At 37.7% G+C, this 17,122-nt stretch overlaps 1 protein-coding gene across 10 annotated transcripts in view; it reads right to left on the minus strand.

The window, feature by feature from the left end:
* ATP8A1 (ATPase phospholipid transporting 8A1) overlaps nt 1-17,122 on the minus strand; it is a 249,992-nt gene that overhangs the window by 197,892 nt on the left and 34,978 nt on the right. For all 10 annotated transcript variants that reach the window (XM_074396074.1, XM_074396072.1, XM_003940967.3 and 7 more), the window contains one exon: nt 9,180-9,225. Coding sequence is in view for 8 of the 10 variants with exons in the window: in XM_074396072.1 (XP_074252173.1) it covers nt 9,180-9,225 (46 nt within the window). In the remaining 2 variants the exon portion in view is untranslated. The remainder of the gene's footprint in view (nt 1-9,179; nt 9,226-17,122) is intronic.

Consider the following 17,122-nt stretch of genomic DNA (forward strand, 5'->3'; position numbering starts at 1 on the left):
CATATGTATTATGCCAGTCACTGAATTAGCATCTAGCTATTTTTAAATCACTGACCTCCTCTGACCCAGCAGTAACCTGTTTAGAGAAAGCAAGAAACAATGTCGGGGCCTGTGATGAGCATTTTGGGTTGTTGGGCCAAAAGTAATTGAGCTGCTATTCTCATTCTAGAGTTTTTCTTTCTTTTCTTTTCTTTTCTTTTCTTTTCTTTTCTTTTCTTTCTTTCTTTCTTTCTTTCTTTCTTTCTTTCTTTCTTTCTTTCTTTTTCTTTCTTTTTTTTTAAATGTATTCATTTCAGTAGAAAATTAAGTAAACTTCACATTACACAGCCAAGGCCAAAGTAATTTTGCACAGTTAGAATGTGTTTAAGAAACTAGTCACAATTGAACCGGATTAGATTTCAACAAGGAGATGACTGTGTTCCTCCAAATAACCTTCATTTAGGAAGATTATTTTCCTCTAATACGTGGAAAGAGTTAAGAAGGTGAGCCTGGAGGAGATGATTAAAGAAGGCTGGTGAAAGGAAGTAGGAGTAAGTTATGACAGGATGGTCAGAATGGCTGGTGGTATTGTGCTTTGACAACTCATTGTTTTAAATGCAGAAATCCTCCATCACCTCTTCCCAGTTCCAACCCAACACACCTGCTATAGTTTTCAAACAGCCTAATTAGTCTGACAATCCTGCCACAGGACAGCTCAGACTAACAATCACCTAAAATGTAATTTATTTTCACTTAGCAGGATACAAGGTAACAGCTTTGTTGTCATAGGTTTCTTTTTTGAAGTGAAAACATTCTGTTAGAGTACATCCTGAATTCCTCAGTCAAAGGCCCTGGAGGAAGTGGCCAGTTTCTCAGGACTCAATCAAATACTGCACAGGTGTGGGTGCTCACTTACACTCTGACACCAGCCTCTCTCAGAGAAGCCTGCCACCCACCCATCACCCCAATCAGAATGGTCTGCCACTGGGGCCACTGCCAAAGTGTCACTGCGGTGCCCTACCCGGGCAATAGTATCATTTTTCTCTTCTTTTTTTTTCTTCCGAGATGAAGTCTTGCTCTGTCGCCCAGGTTGGAGTGCAGTGGCGTGATCTCGGCTCACTGCAACCTCCACTTCCCAGGTTCAAGTGATTCTCCTGCCGCAGCCTCCTGAGTAGCTGGGATTACAGGTGTGCGCCACCACGTCCAGCTAATTTTTGTATTTTTAGTAGAGACAGGGTTTCACCATGTTGGTAAGGCTGGTCTCTAACTCCTGACCTTGTGATCCCCCTGCCTGGGCCTCCCAAAGTGCTGGGATAATAAGCATAAGCCGCTGCGCTGGGCCTATCATTTTGTAAGTGGGTAAAAAAAGGCAAGTCATCGAAAAGACAATGGGCACTACTATTGTCATAGAAGAACAGAAAAACCACAGAAAACGTAGGGTGTTCCAATTCCTCTCTCTGAGTCAGCATTTAAGAGGAATTTGAGGTCATCAAGAAGGACTGGAGTATTGCTGAGACCATGGCTTTGACCTCGGCAAAAGCCAACATGTCAACATTAAGGCATTATTTTCTTCACTATATAGACCCTCACTTCCAAAGACAACTTTAGGGCACAAGCTTCAATGTGGCACAAACTGACATGGCACAAGAAGAGTCTTCTGTAGAAACCTGCCTGTAAAGGTTATATTAAACCGCTAGGTGCTTGGCTGAACCATTAGTGTCTACTGACACAAAAGACAGTGGAAACTTCCTAAATTCCTCTTTCCACCATGTAATACATATAATAATACATATATTGATGTCGAATTGGTTGGTTACTACTACTATCAACTCATTTATACAACCTTGAAATGAGCTGTACTAAAAGTATGACCCCTCACCAGCAGTGTCACTGAGAGTTTAAAAATGAAACTCTGGGGCCCCACTCCAGGCCCACAGAAACTCTAGGTATGAGTCCCAGCAATCTGTGTTTTAACAAATGCTCCAGGGGATTCTAATGCACAATTATATTTGAGAACCAATGGCTTGTGAAACATCAATATCAGAGGCACAATGTGATGGGAGTACAATGACCAGCAATACCGTATTCTCAGCTTTCTCTTATTCCTGCCCACAGTCATGAGTCCCTCACTTTTTCCTCTTTAACTGAGAAATTCTTTGAAAGAAAAATCTCCCTCCACAGCCTCACCCATCAGTCATTCCACAATTCCTTCCAATCTGGCTTCAGTTTTCAGAGCTCCACAACTACTCTCTAGTTAAGAACAATGAACAATGGTGACTTCTTTTAAATGCTGGATTTAGTGGGTGTCTCAGTCCTGGTCCTCTTTTGATTTAGTAGCACTTGGTATTTGACTGGGTGTCTCTCTGTTGCTATGTCCAGATGAATCTATCCACTGTGTGCTTTCCTTTGCCTTCTAATTGACACAGCCTGTCCTCCTCCTCAATAAGAAAATAAGTCTCTCTGTGCCTCTCCCTACCACCTCTCCATACAGCTGTCAAATTTTTTCAAAAGTAGAAGAGGAAACCAATCCATGTTTTTCAGAATTCCATCCAAGCTCCTCATCCTGGTTTTAAAAAGACTCCAAAAAATGACCCTGACTTACCTTTCTGTCCCTGCTCCCATCATCTCATGACATGTATTCTATGCCCTGCCTCAACAGACTATTTGCCATTTCCAGAGTACACCTCATGTCTTCCCACTTCCACAGAAATGCTCATGTTAGTCCTTTCACCCTATCACTCCCAGCTGCCACCCTCATCTCTGCTAACCAAAGTTCCACTCTTACTTCATGAACCCCTCAGATGGTATTTTGGAATCGCTACATCTCTCATTCGGCCCTTGTTACATTATTATTATTATTATTTTACCTTGAATTGTATCAGCCTGCATCTTATCGTCCCTACCAGATTATAATTTCCTGTATGGTGAGCATGATTGGCTTCTCTCTGCATTTTCTGCACAGGGTACTATACAAAAAAGGTGTTCAATAATGATTTTCCGAAGTAAAATAACAAATGTTCCAACTTGGAATCACACCTATTTTTCCCAGAAAATATGTTAATGTAACTTATTTGGGTCTGGCAAAATCAGGAGAAAAATTCCCATGAAAGCAAACCACCTGGTTTACATTTAAAAATAAAAGACAGTGTGAGTGGAGTATGCACATACAAGAAGAAAGTGAAGAGCAAAGTCAAAGCAAACCCTAAAATCAGGCTTCTCACTTTAACCATCTTCCCGTTTCCTTAATGGGTTTTACTCCTTTGTGTGCAACTTTAAAAAATAAAACAATGAAAGACAACCCAGGGCTGTCTTTCCACAAATATTTCCTCTTCAGCCAGAGCTACTGCTGAAGACATCTAATCAGTTCAATTGTTAGATCTTAGTATTTGTATATGAAGATCTTTCTGATAATCTGAAAATATTAAAAATATTATGGATGTCTGAAATTACTTAGGCCATAAATATGCTCAATTTTAAGTCCCTAGGATCATGGAAACACTACTTTGTAAAAACCATTTACAGGTAAGCCAATACACACATAGCAGAATATATGTTCAGGTCTACTGAATGGATCAGATGTGGAGGTACCTCCAGAGAGACAAAAAAGGAGCAATACTCTCTTTTTCAGCACACAGAAAGATGTTGCTATTTTAAGTCCCTTAACATAATACACCCCTGAATGAATTGAACCAGATGAACTCTGCCTTGCTAGTAGGTCATTTCATGCTTAAGAACCTGAAACACATTCAATCCACACCAACTCAACACCTTTTTCACAAAGGACTTTAAAGGTGAAATGGTTTCCAGTGGGAGATAAGCAACTATGTGCCCTGCAGGGAAGTAGCCTTGTTAGTGGCTATCAGCCATCACTCACTCAACTCCATTCAGGAAAGGCTGATTGATGTAGCTCTGGGGAAGGAAGATATAGGTGAGTATGAGTAGATTTTTTATTTTTAGCTATGCCCCTAGTTTAAAAGAACTTCATGCGCCCTTTTCTAAATAATTAGAACAAAACTGCTGTATTAAATACTTACTCTAATCTAATGCTTACTATCATAATAAAATAAGGTACAATATTAAACAATGTAGCCTTCATTCAACTCTAGTATCAAACCAGTTGATCAATGGCGTGCCAGAGATGGCATTGATTCTCATATGCAGAATGTGTGCAGACCATCCTCCAGGGAATTAAACTGGGATTTTAAAAAAGCAAATTTACTCATTAGGAAGCATTTAAAAGTTTTCCCAAATACCTCAGTTTGCACCTGAACTCTATCCTTTCTTAGGCCTCCATGTTGTGATTTTAGACGAAACTGTTATTCCACTTGAAACACTGGCAAGCTAGACATCACGGCATTCCATTAAAAAACGACAGCAACTTTTTACCAGTTAAAATAAAAACTAGCTCAACCACCACAATAAATTCATATGGAAATTGGCTTCAATTTACATATTATAATAACAATTATAAATTTGTAATTTATAAATTTCTGCAGAGATACATTTGGCAGAACAACTCAGCTCAGAGAAAACAATGAGAGATGGCCTCTCATGTGTGCGTAGAAACATGGAGGAGGCTGTGCCAAAATCTGAGTTCAAATATCGACAGAAGAGATTAGAGGAAACGAAAGAAAGGTTAGATACAAGGCAAATGAGGGCATTCTGAATAGGGCAGTGCTTTGAGTAACAGAAGTGATAAGCAGACAAAACATTTTGTTAACAGAAGGTGAAGCAAAGGTAAAATGATAATATAATGACTTTGACAGAGAAGGTAAAAAAGTGGCAAGAATTTCTGCTATATTTGGATTTTATCAGTGACTGTGACAGTCTGGGACACAGTGTTAGGAAAATACTGCTTTTCATCTTATTTGCACTCCAAATAATGAGTTTTCAGGAAGGCTTCTTTCATTTCCAGTCTCTCTTCTTTTATTATCTATACTCAAGTATTTATCCAGAGAATGGTTCATTTTCTTGATCAATTACTATGCACACAGAGAGCACCTGCTAAGACAGGACCCAGGTCTGGGAGCTATTGGAAACACAAAGCTAAGTAAGAGTTGGACTGTCCCTCTACAGTGTTTCTATCTAGTATGCACAAACCATCACATAACAAAAATACTGGAGCAAAGAGAAGCAGCCACAATGCCCTGGAAGGAGTGGATCATAAAACTCACCAAGACTCACTCACATCCCTGGACTTCTGAGAGTCCATCTACTCTGTCCTTCCTCTGCAACTAGGTTTTTGGAAAACAATACACAATTTTACATTCGTCAGGTCACTGAATCATCAATCAAACCAACTTATATATCTCTGGGTCAATAAATGGCTTGTTTCCAAAAGTAGTGTTGACAACTGTGAGGTTGTGAGTTAGGTCTCAGCTCCACAATTCAATTCTGATTGAGTTACTTCATCAGTGAAAATAAGGCATGGAATAGGTACTAGTTTTCAGTTAAATGGTTGAAAATGTTGGAAAGAAAATGGCAAGTTTGTATTTCTGAAGTTGCCAAGGAACGAGTGTTACCCTCTGATGCCTCATGTAAGAAGAAAATATTCATTTATTTGTGAATACAAAAGGGTTAACATTTGGCTGAGGAAAAAACGTCCTCTTACACATTATATGGACTTGATAAACACTGACAAAATGAAAATTTGAGTTGGATGCTTTAATGCCCATCAAAAATTACCTGTCAAAAACACTCCTCCCTTCCCACTCCTATACACCCACTTCGGCCTCAATTCAGAAAATAAAATTGAATTTCATTCCGATCTAATAACAGATGGCTTTTATGTTAAGCAATTTGAATTATCTGACAGCAAACAGTATCCTACTCGAACATTTTTGTTATCTCCTATCAACTGCCAAACAAAGAAGACCAACACTCAAATAAGGCAAAGGGAAAAACAAAAAGATACGATTCTCTTAGGAAACAAATTCAACTACCAACGTAAAAGCCGTAATTTCTTGGATACAGGACTTACCTCATACAGTCTGAAAGAAAGTACAGTCCTCCCTCAATATCCATGAGGGATTCGTTCCAGGACCTCCCATGGATACAAAAATCCATAGATGCTCAAGTCCCTTAAATAAACTGGTGTAGTATTTGCATATAACCTACACATATCCTTTCATATGCTTTAAATCATCTCTAGATTACTTATAAGACCTAATATAATGTAAATAGTAAATATGTAAATAGCTATGTAAACAGTTGTTATATTGTATTTTTAAATTTGTATTTTTTTATTGTTGCTTTTTTTTTTAAAATCTGTGAAAGCATATGAAAGGATATGTGTAGGTTATATGCAAATACTACGCCAGTTTATTTAAGGGACTTGGGCATCTATGGATTTTTGTATCCATGGGAGGTCCTGGAACTAATCCCTCATGGATATTGAGGGAGGACTGTACTTTCTAATTTTTTTTTTTTTTTTTTTGAGATGGAGTCTTGCTCTGCCGTGCAGGCTGGAGTGCAGCTGCATGATCTTTGCTCACTGCAAACTTCGCCTCCTGGGTTCAAGTGATTCTCCTGCCTCGGCCTCCCTGAGTAGCTGGGATTACAGGTGTGTGCTACCATGCCCAGTTAATTTTTGCATTTTTAGTGAGACAGGGTCTTGCCCTGTTGACCAGGCTGGTCTCAAACTCCTGACCTCAGGTGATTCACTCACCTTGGCCTCCCAAAGTGCTGGGATTACAGGCGTGAGCCACTGTGCCCAGCCTCACTGTTATTTTTATTTTTTCCTATTTTTGATCTTCAATTGGTTGAATCTTAGGATGAGAAACCGAGAGATGTGCAGTGTATTTGTTGACTAAAATGGCTTTTATAGCTAAGCCCTAATATTTTATTTTTGAATTGAGTTCTATATACATTTATTATAGAAGCCTTCCCTCTCACTTGCCTAATTCTCCTTTTTATCCATAGGGCCAATCCTGTCAGTCTACGAAGGGGACTGATGAACCAAGATGGATAATCAAGAAATAAAATAAAACCTGAATGACAGACAAAGGAATTTTTTTTGGAGATAGTAAGTACCCAGAAGGGTGGAGCACCTGTGTGGTAGCTCAAAGTCATCCCAGCTATGATGACCACACTCAACCGTACTATGTTGGCTTCTGGAGCCAAGGCTTGAAAATCAGTAACTGCCAGTCACTGAACACAGGAGCCCTCTGCTACAAGATACATTACGGGTTGGAAAAGCATGTATGTACTTCTGTTTCAAAAGCTGTTATTGAATATTCTGAGCAATACAGCAACAAATGCAAAAACTGCATATTGTCAAAAATACCAGGCTTGAAATATCTAGATTTTTTCCTTTCAATTCCTGTGGTTATCTCTTCACAACTAAACTCCTGGAGTAGCTCTGTCCCAGACTTCTTTTTTTTTTTTTTGAGACGGAGTTTCGCTCTTGTTACCCAGGCTGGAGTGCAATGGCGCGATCTCGGCTCACTGCAACCTCCGCCTCCTGGGTTCAGGCAATTCTCCTGCCTCAGCCTCCTGAGTAGCTGGGATTACAGGCACGCGCCACCACGCCCAGCTAATTTTTGTATTTTTAGTAGAGACGGGGTTTCACCATGTTGACCAGGAGGGTCTCGATCTCTTGACCTCGTGATCCACCTGTCTCGGCCTCCCAAAGTGCTGGGATTACAGGCGTGAGCCACCACGCCCGGGCCCCTCTGTCCCAGACTTCTAACAGTCCTTTACTCTAGTTCACTCTGCCTTCCATCTTTAATCCACATATTCAGTCTGTCTTGTTTTGGCTCATAAACCTTCAGCAGCTACTCAGTATCCACAAGAAATGTTGGAATCCCCTTGGCTTGGCATTCAAGACTCTATAGACTTCAACCCCAGCCTACCTTTTGAATCATGTTTGTTTCCCTGCTAGGTGCAACAAGATGTGAATCTCCTTGTTGCACCTGGCAGTCTAACAATGGTTCAGCAAAGCAGTCCTACAGTCTTCTTCCTTACTGTTCAGAAAAAAACCTTCTTCTCCTTTCCCACTCAACCCACACATAAAAATGTCTTCTCTGTTCCTCTCTGTTCATCCCATGTCCTCCTAAAATTCAAGGTCTAGCTCAAGATACACCTCAATTTTCTTTCCTTACCAATTTCTATAGCATTGACATAGGAACCATGATTTGCCACAAAAATCTGAAGAGAACTGAGATCATGTAGTCCAAATCCTTCACCTTCCACAAAGATCATCTCTTTGCACTTTTACATGTTTTTTCATGTGCCTGTTTCAACAAATATATTATAAGCTCTTCATAAGTTGTAAGTTGAAGTTCCCACCTTATATTTTCTTATGTGTTATATAATAAAATAATCTATTTTGCAAATTGGGTTAATTAGTAAATATGTCTTCCTTAAATGTATTAAAAATCAGCATATAATGCCTTTCGTGGGAGGTGGTGAAAAAGAAGCAGGGAATTTTGATAGGGCTCCATAGAAATATCAGCAGTGTAACAATAGTCTTCTTAAATACCAGATAATGTTGGCAAACATCACTGATCCTCACCACATCAGAGAACTTCAGAGATGAGATTCTCAAATGGGGCAAACTCAGAGATGAGCTAAGACGTCTGTTTCTCACATTCCTGGGCACTGAAAAAAAAAATCTTAGAGCATGATGGCCAATTTGCTTGTATTAAAGATCATTCTGCTTTTGGCTGTATCAAAATAAGCCCCATCCAAAAAGAGCCATGCCACAATGCCATGCACTATATAGAAAAAGGTCTAGTTGTATTCTTTTTAAAAAATTTTTATTTCTGGAGTATCTGTCCAATTGGCACATACAACTCAGAGTGTTTCCAAACTGCTTTTCACTCATGTGACATCACATATGATTATATTCTAGATATCTTTTCTAGAACAACATCTGTAGATTATAAACAAAATAAAGACAATAATATTTAACACTGCTGAAACAGCTGCAGACTTTACTGTATTTGAGAGCATATTGCTATGAAGCACTTAAATATATTTAAGATGTTGGCTTTCAAAAGTATTATGACTGTAAATCACTCTAAAGTGAGTTTAGGTGTCATCTGAATAAACGCCACAAAGCAAAAATCAATCTACCCTGAAACAAAAACTTGAGATGCAGTGTATTTGCAACTGAATTATATTTAATTGAAGTCTTTGTATATACTACTATAAGTGTATCTGACAAATATGAGAAAAAAAACATGTAAAATTCTTACCTTGTGTTTGTTTCTTGTTCACTGCATTATCAGCTTTATGTCGTTTCTAAAGTTTGAAAGCAAAAAGAACAACTGTGAAAATGTGAATGAGATTAATAAAACAAAAGAGCACCCATACCAACAAAGATGTAGCTCATGTTTCTCACGGTTTTTATCCTTTCTCATTCATGTCACTGTTAAAGTATACATTGATGGGGGAGTGGTGATGGGAAGAATTAGAGCTCACCTAGGAATTTTAAAATGGAAAGAACAATCCCCAGCATCTCCATAGAGTGCTCCTCTTCTGAGAGCACACATCTGGGGTCCTCACAAGGATCTTACGTCAGCCACACAGGTAAGTCTAAAATTTTAATGTACTAGAAAAGTATGAACTGAAAGGATGATTTAGTATTTTGCTTTCATAACTCACTTTAAAAAGTAGATTACCTGAGAGAATGATACATAATAACCACAACTTAATAATAGTATTGATATATTTTCAGCTTCTCATGAAATTCATTATCTCATTAGGTTGAGCACATCCTCTATAATTTAATGATGTGTTGAAGACTGTCAATGACTTGAACCAATGACATCTACCACTGGCATAGAGTCTCTGCTGTTCACTGCTCCCCAGCATTCCCTCCTCCCACTACTTGCAACTGAAAGTCACTGAGTTACCTAATCTTATCATGTTCTCCCTCCTCCCAGAAGCATCTACAAAATTAAACAATAAACAAGTAGGTTAGTCTAAGTCTAGGTAAGTTTAAAGAGTTGCATAGCCAAGGTTTTATAGCAGTGGGAAGAAGAAGAAACAGGTCAGAGGAAAGGTGAGAATTTGAGTGGCCGTTGAAGCTATTTTCTCTCTGGTTCACTTAGAGGTTTTCCATGGCTTCCGTCTAAACTTACAGCATTGAGTATAACTCATCCGACTCTATTAACACTGCAGAAGAGTGCTGAGTGTAACTAACTGTTTGCTCAAAGATCCTATCATATAAAGCCCGAAGTCTAATTTAGCTGTGTGTACCTGACTATAACATGGGTTGGAACAAATGTAAAACAAATGAGTTCCTAAGTTTTCCATTTGAGAAAAAACATAGTTTTTAGAATCACAGTGCACATATGAAAACACTGCAAGAGAAAAATCTAGAGGTGTGCATTAGCACTCCTCCAGGGTACAGCAACACCCAAGAGGAACAGTTAAGAGCTGGCAGCGTACACTCCGTTCGTGGAAACAATCAGCTACTGAACTGCACAAAATGCAAACAGACCATTTAAAATGCCTCTGCGAAAGAATTGTTGAGAATGATTCGTCCCACACTGACATGCAAGAACACACTAGCACTCCTTTTCAGTATAAAATACTCACTCATAAAAGTGTATTAATGTTGACTTTTTATAGGCATATTATTGCTTCCAAAAGCAAGCACGGTTTGCCAAAAAAGATTCTCAAATGTTTAAAGCTCTGTTAAATGTGTAGCATCAGTAGAGATTCTGTAGTTACGGAACTTTAAAAATATTATTTTTGCTTATTCGTAGATTATTTAAAAAATTAGAAAGTGATCCAAAATAACAGTGCAAGGTAAATTTAGATATTCAAAGGAGGCACAGATGTTTCCAAAATATGAGAGATAATGGTTAGATTTCCATCTAAAGGAGACAAATAAAAGCTAATTAATGAAACATTCCACTTCCAAGAGGAAATTTAATCTTAGTGAAACGCAAGGCAATCTTAAACATCACTTTCCATCTACAGAGAATTCCTGCATAAGAGCATCTCTTTCCTGTATCTTCCCATCACAGAATAAATTAGGTTCCTTGTCACGAAACGAGTGTGTTGACTATACTAAGGGTTTACTTTAACCGGCATAAAAGCATCTAACTTTTGTATCTTGATGAGATTATTTCTTCTAAAACCAATAGTTCGGAAAAAAATTAAGTTATTCTATGAGTTCAAATACCTCAACTGAGTCATAATCAGAATTCGTTTACCATCACTGAGGGCTAATGAATTATTTAATATCATCAGTATTAGATCAACAGCACACCAATAAACTGTATCGTATAAACAGTGTTATGAACTTCAGGATACACAGTGTGCAATGCTGACCACTCCCTCCTTCTGGTAACTCTTCCCTTCTTAGGTATTTATCACACCATTGCCAGGTTTTCCATCTGCACCTTGACCCCTGCTTGTCACCTCTGCCTACTTGCTATTCAGCGACGGTATTGCTCAAGGCTTACTCCCTGGCCCTCCTCACTTCTCACTCCACAATCTCTTCTTCCAACTCTTTCATATCTGCACTTTCAGTTATAACCAGTACATAAGTATACACCAGCCAAAATTCTCATCTGAGCTCAACAGTTATATCTGGTTGCCTCTTTGACATCTCTCTGGCAATCTCACTGTCCACTAGGCAACTGGTGACCTTAATACCCAAGACCTGGTCCTTGTCTCAGACATGGAAACACATGCCACTCATCTACCCAAACCAGGAACTTCAGGGTCATTCTTATACCTTTGTCTGCCGTTCATTCCTATCCAAGCCATTCCTTCACTCAATAAATATTACTAAACACTGACTGTGCTAGGCCCTGTTACTGCTGCTGAGACTATAGTAACAAACAAGAGACAAAACCCCTTGCTTGCATGGAGCTTACATTCCAGTGGTTGTGGATAGAAGAGGGTATATAGCATGTTAGATAGTGATGTTTTGTCAGTTTTACTCTTAAAAATATAGTAAATTCATTTTCCTACTTTTTACCATCTCTGCCATACTAACTTAGTCTAATATATCTTCATTTTTTTTAAACTAACAACTAGAATATTCTTCTAACTAATCTGCACAAATGCTCTGTTTTCCTTGCAATTTTCCACTGCTTAGCCAAAAGGATCTCTAGATGATAATACAGTTAACATTTATTCATCACTTACTATATACCAGGTATTATTCTAAGGACTTCATGTACATCATTTAATTCTCATTAATAGCCTAATGTGAAAAAAAATTTTTTTGAGACCGAGTCTCGCTCTTTTGCCCAGGCTGGAGTGCAGTGGCATGATCTCAGCTCACTGCAACCTCCATCTCCAGGGTTCAAGAAATTCTTGCCAGTGTAATTACTTGATTAATGTTGATCTCCCCTACTGAATATAAACTCTATCATGGCTACTTTTACTCCCTAACATAGTCTCAGTATTTGGTTCCTACACATTGTAGACTTTGAATAACTGTTTCATAATGAATAAAGTCTATTAGTATTTAAATTAACAAGTTTACAGCAAAGAGGGAACATGTTTAGTGGTAAATATCTATCAGTTTAACAAATTTGATCTTTATCATTAGAACTAGGATTTAGCATAATACAGCTTTTTAGAAAAGAGTTCTCCATCAATTTTAGAGGATTTTCAAGTATGTGTGTTATCTGTTATTAAAAAATAAAAATAGAAAATCATGTTAAGTTGTCTAAAGCATCACGAGTTAGAATACACTGGGGTGGTTAAGTTTTCAGTATCTTACCTGCAGTCAATTCTTATTATATTTTAATCTATACATACATATATGTTTAAAAACATTATCTAATAGCATACAGAAAAGTTTACTAGATTGTAATCTCTGCTTCATTCACTGATGTATTACTGGCAGCCATGAGCAGTCTTCACCAATATCCAGCTTCTCACTGCCATGGACCTTGAGATAACACCTCTTTGCCATGCCACTAGTTCTAAAACTGAGCTATAAACAGATGCGTGTACTACTTCTGCGCCAACACATAGAAGAAGTGAGATTCCATCCCCCGTCTCCACCCTTGCTACAATAATCACCAATACTCCCCAAAGTAGAACCTTGATTCAGGCTGAATCTCTGATATCCTCCATCATGTGCCTTTGAGTAAGTGAAAAACAAACTTACTTGTTAAGCCACTGACATACGAGACATGATTACCACCAAAGCAAAAGTTTCACACATCTTCATACATATCTTAATGAATGTCTGGCACCTCAAGTGTACTTCAGATGTTCTTGCTGAATGGATGAATGAATAGATGTATTCCTTATTCTCCTTGATAAAGATAGCTCTTTGTCCAACTGTCTAAATTGTTATTTGATATTTCCCTTATTTTAGGGAGTATTCTTTCAAATTTTCTATCACCTTATGGTTTGACATAAACTTGTTAAACTACTCTTACAATTTCTAGTCAATTTCTTAACAGTGATTTCACTGGAAAACTACTTCATATGATGCTATTATCTCACAATACTATTACATTCTTTAGGACTGCATGGTTAGTGACATTCTAATAGTACTCAATTATTATATTATAACAAAACAGTTCTGCTAAAAAAAAAAACTTGGATACAATTGATTTGCCATGTACTTTCAAAGATGGAGTACTAGAAACCATAGCTAGAGAGACTATAGCTTTGTTTTGTTAGGGAACAAAACAAAACAAAACAGACAGGGAAGGCAGTTTTGAGTAGTGATATAAAGCAGGAATCTGGAGCCAAAACGCCTTGTTTGAATTCTGACAGCCCCAGCTGTGACCTTGGACAAGTTACCGTACCCCTCCTGCCTCCTCTCTGTAAAACAGGGATAAGATCAATACACTTTAAAGGGTTGTTATAAGATTTAGTAAACGTAAAGGACACAGAGCAAGTACAACCTAGAAGCACAATAAATGTTAATATTATTATTGGTGACTCTTCACAATCATACAGAGCCAACAGCACTGGACAGGACAAAATTCTATCGCTTCATTGGACAAGTTACATGATTTCTCTAAGCCTCAAAATCCTTACTTTTAAAATTGGGTTAACATCCAAATTTCAAAGTTATTGAAAAAATTAAATGAGAAAAACACTTGCAAAAACACTAGCACAGTGCCTAGTAAATTAAAGGTGCTCAATGAAAATTAGGTTAAACAAGAAAAGGGAAGTCCATAAGGCAAAGAAAGTGACAAAAGTATAGTAAAGACCAATCCCCGAGGACTGCCAAGTCCTACCACAATTCGAAGTTTAGCAAGTCTGTGTGGAGCAATACAGGTGGGAATGTCTTAAACTTCTAAGCTAGTGGTCCCCAACAAGTATGTCATTTCCAGTCAAGAGGACGATGCTGTTTTACACACATGCACACACTGTACAACATCTGTTTCTACTCTTAGTTACTTGGAAAAAACTGATGATCTAAATGTTCAATTGATCCATTTCTAATATGGCACATGCCATCTTAATAAGATCCCAATTCAATGCTCTATAGAAAAAATGTTAATGTTTGTGTAACTTTAAATTGGAGCATTCTCAACAATTTTTCAGCATTTTCTTGCCTTACCATCTTACTTTCCTATGGCTTAACAGACTGTCATCTCAGACTGGCAAATAATTATTTTAGAATAAAATACCTACGAATACAGCTAACTAGGGAGGTGAAAGATCTCACAAGGAAAACTACAAACCACTACTCAGTGAAATCAGAGATGACAAAACAAATTTTGGAAAACATTCTATGGTCCGAATGGAAGAATCAATATCATAAAAAGAGCCATATAGCTCAAAGCAATTTATAGATTCAGTGCTATTCCCATTAAACTACCATTGACATTCTTCACAGAATGTCAATGAACAGTTTAAAATTTAATTATTTTAAAATTCATATGGAACCAAAGAGAGAGCCCAAATAGCAAGGCAATCCTAAGCAAAAAGAACAAAGCTGGAGGTATCAATCATGCTACCCAACTTCAAACCATACTACAGGGCTACAGTAACCAAAACAGCATGGTACTAGTATAAGAATACACATGGACCAATGAAACAGTATAGAGAACCCAGAAATAAGACTGCACACCTACAACAATCTGATCTTTAACAAAAATGACAAAAACAAGCAATGGGGAAAGGAGTCCCTATTCAATAAGTGATGCTGGGATAACTGGTTAGCCAAATGTAAAAGACTGAAACTAGACCCTTTCCTTACACCATATATAAAACTAATCTCAAGATTAATTAAAAGACTTAAATGAAGGCCAGGTACAGTGGCTCACATCTGCAATCCCAGCACTTTGGGAGGCCAATGTAGGTGAATCACCTGAGGTCAGAAGTTCAAGACCAGCCTGGCCAACATGGCTAAACCCTGTCTCTACCAAAGATACAAAAAAAAAAAAAAAAAAAAATTAGCCAGGACTGGTGGTGCATGCCTATAGTCCCAGCTACTTGGGAGGCTGAGGTGGGAAAATCACTTGAACCTGGGAGGCAGAGGCTGCAGTAAGCTGAGGTTGCATCACTGCACTCCAGCCTGGGAAACAGGAGTGAGACTATCTCAAACAAAACAAAACAAAAGACTTAAATATAAAACCCCAAACTATAAAAACCCTAGAAGAAAACCTAGCCACTATCATTCAGGACATAGGCATGGGCAAAGATTTCATGACAAAGATGCCAGAAGCAATTTCAACAAAAGCAAAATTGACAAATTGAATCTAATTAAACTAAAGAGTTTCTGCACACCAAAAAAGAAAAAAAAAAAACTAACAATAGAGTAAACACACAACTTATAGCAGACAACTTATAGAATGGGAGAAAACACTTGCAAACAATGCATCTGACAAAGGGCTAATATCTGGCATCTATAAGGAATTTAAATTTACAGGAAAAAAACAACCCCATTAAAAAGCGGGCAAAGGATATGAACAGATACTTCTCAAAAGAAGACATATATGCAGTCGAGAAACATATGGAAAATAAAAAAACTCAACGTCACTGATTAGAGGAAGGCAAATCAAATCCACAATGAGATGCCATCTCATACCAGTCAGAATGGCCATCATTAAAAAGTCAAAAAATGACAGATACTGGTGAGGTAGTGGAGAAAAAGGAATGCTTATACGTTGTTGGTAGGAGTGTAAATTAGTTTTGACCATTGTGGAAGACAATGTGGTGATTCCTCAAAGACCTAAAGACAGAACTACCGTTTGACCCAGCTATCCCATTACTGGGTATATACCCAAAGGAATATAAATTATTCCATTATAAAGATACACACATGTGTATGTTCATTTCAGCACCATTCACGATAGCAAAGAAATGAAATCAACCTAAACCCCCAACAATGATAGACTGGATAAAGAAAATGTGGCACATATACACCATGGAATACTATGCAGCCATAAAAAAGAACGAGATCATGTCCTTTGCAGCGACATGAATGGAGATGGAGGCCACTGTTCTTAGAAAACTAACACAGGAACAGAAAACCAAATACCACGTGTGATCACTTGTAAGTGGGAGCTAAATGATGAGAACACAGGGATACAGAGGGGAACAACATACACTGGGGTCCACTGGAGACTGGAGGGTGGGAAAGGGGAGAGGATCAGGAAAAATAACTAAAAGTAACTAGTGGATACTCAGCGTAATACCTGGGTGGTAAAATAATCTGTACAACAAAACTCCATGACACATGTTCACCTATGTAACAAACCTGCACACACCCCTGAACTTAAAAGTGTGTGTGTGTGTGTGTGTGTGTGTGTGTGTGTGTGTGTATGAAGTATATATATAAATATTTTAAAAGCTAGGAAAAAAATATTATATATATATATATATATATATATATATATATATATATATATAAAATACATGTATTTTAAAGAATAGGAAAAAAACAAATCAAAACAAAACATTGGTTTCCTCAAGAAAGACAGTTAAAATAGAAAAAAAGCCTGAATTTATTTGGGAGAATTAGTTTTATAAAGGAGAAAGTGACTTCCCCTTTCTCTCATTACTATGGAATAATAAAAACAGCAAATTTGGTTACTGTTACTTTCTTTTACTAAAATGAGGAAAAGGGAAAAGACACTTAGGGAAAAGAAACTAAAAGGAAAAAGAAACTTGGAACTACTAAATAAGATGAGAAGGAATCAAAGGCATTTAATTAATACAGTGAAAATTATTAAAATTATTTAAATTAAAA

Source organism: Saimiri boliviensis, chromosome 3 (assembly GCF_048565385.1).
Source record: "Saimiri boliviensis isolate mSaiBol1 chromosome 3, mSaiBol1.pri, whole genome shotgun sequence".
Classification (NCBI taxonomy): Eukaryota; Metazoa; Chordata; class Mammalia; order Primates; family Cebidae; genus Saimiri; species Saimiri boliviensis.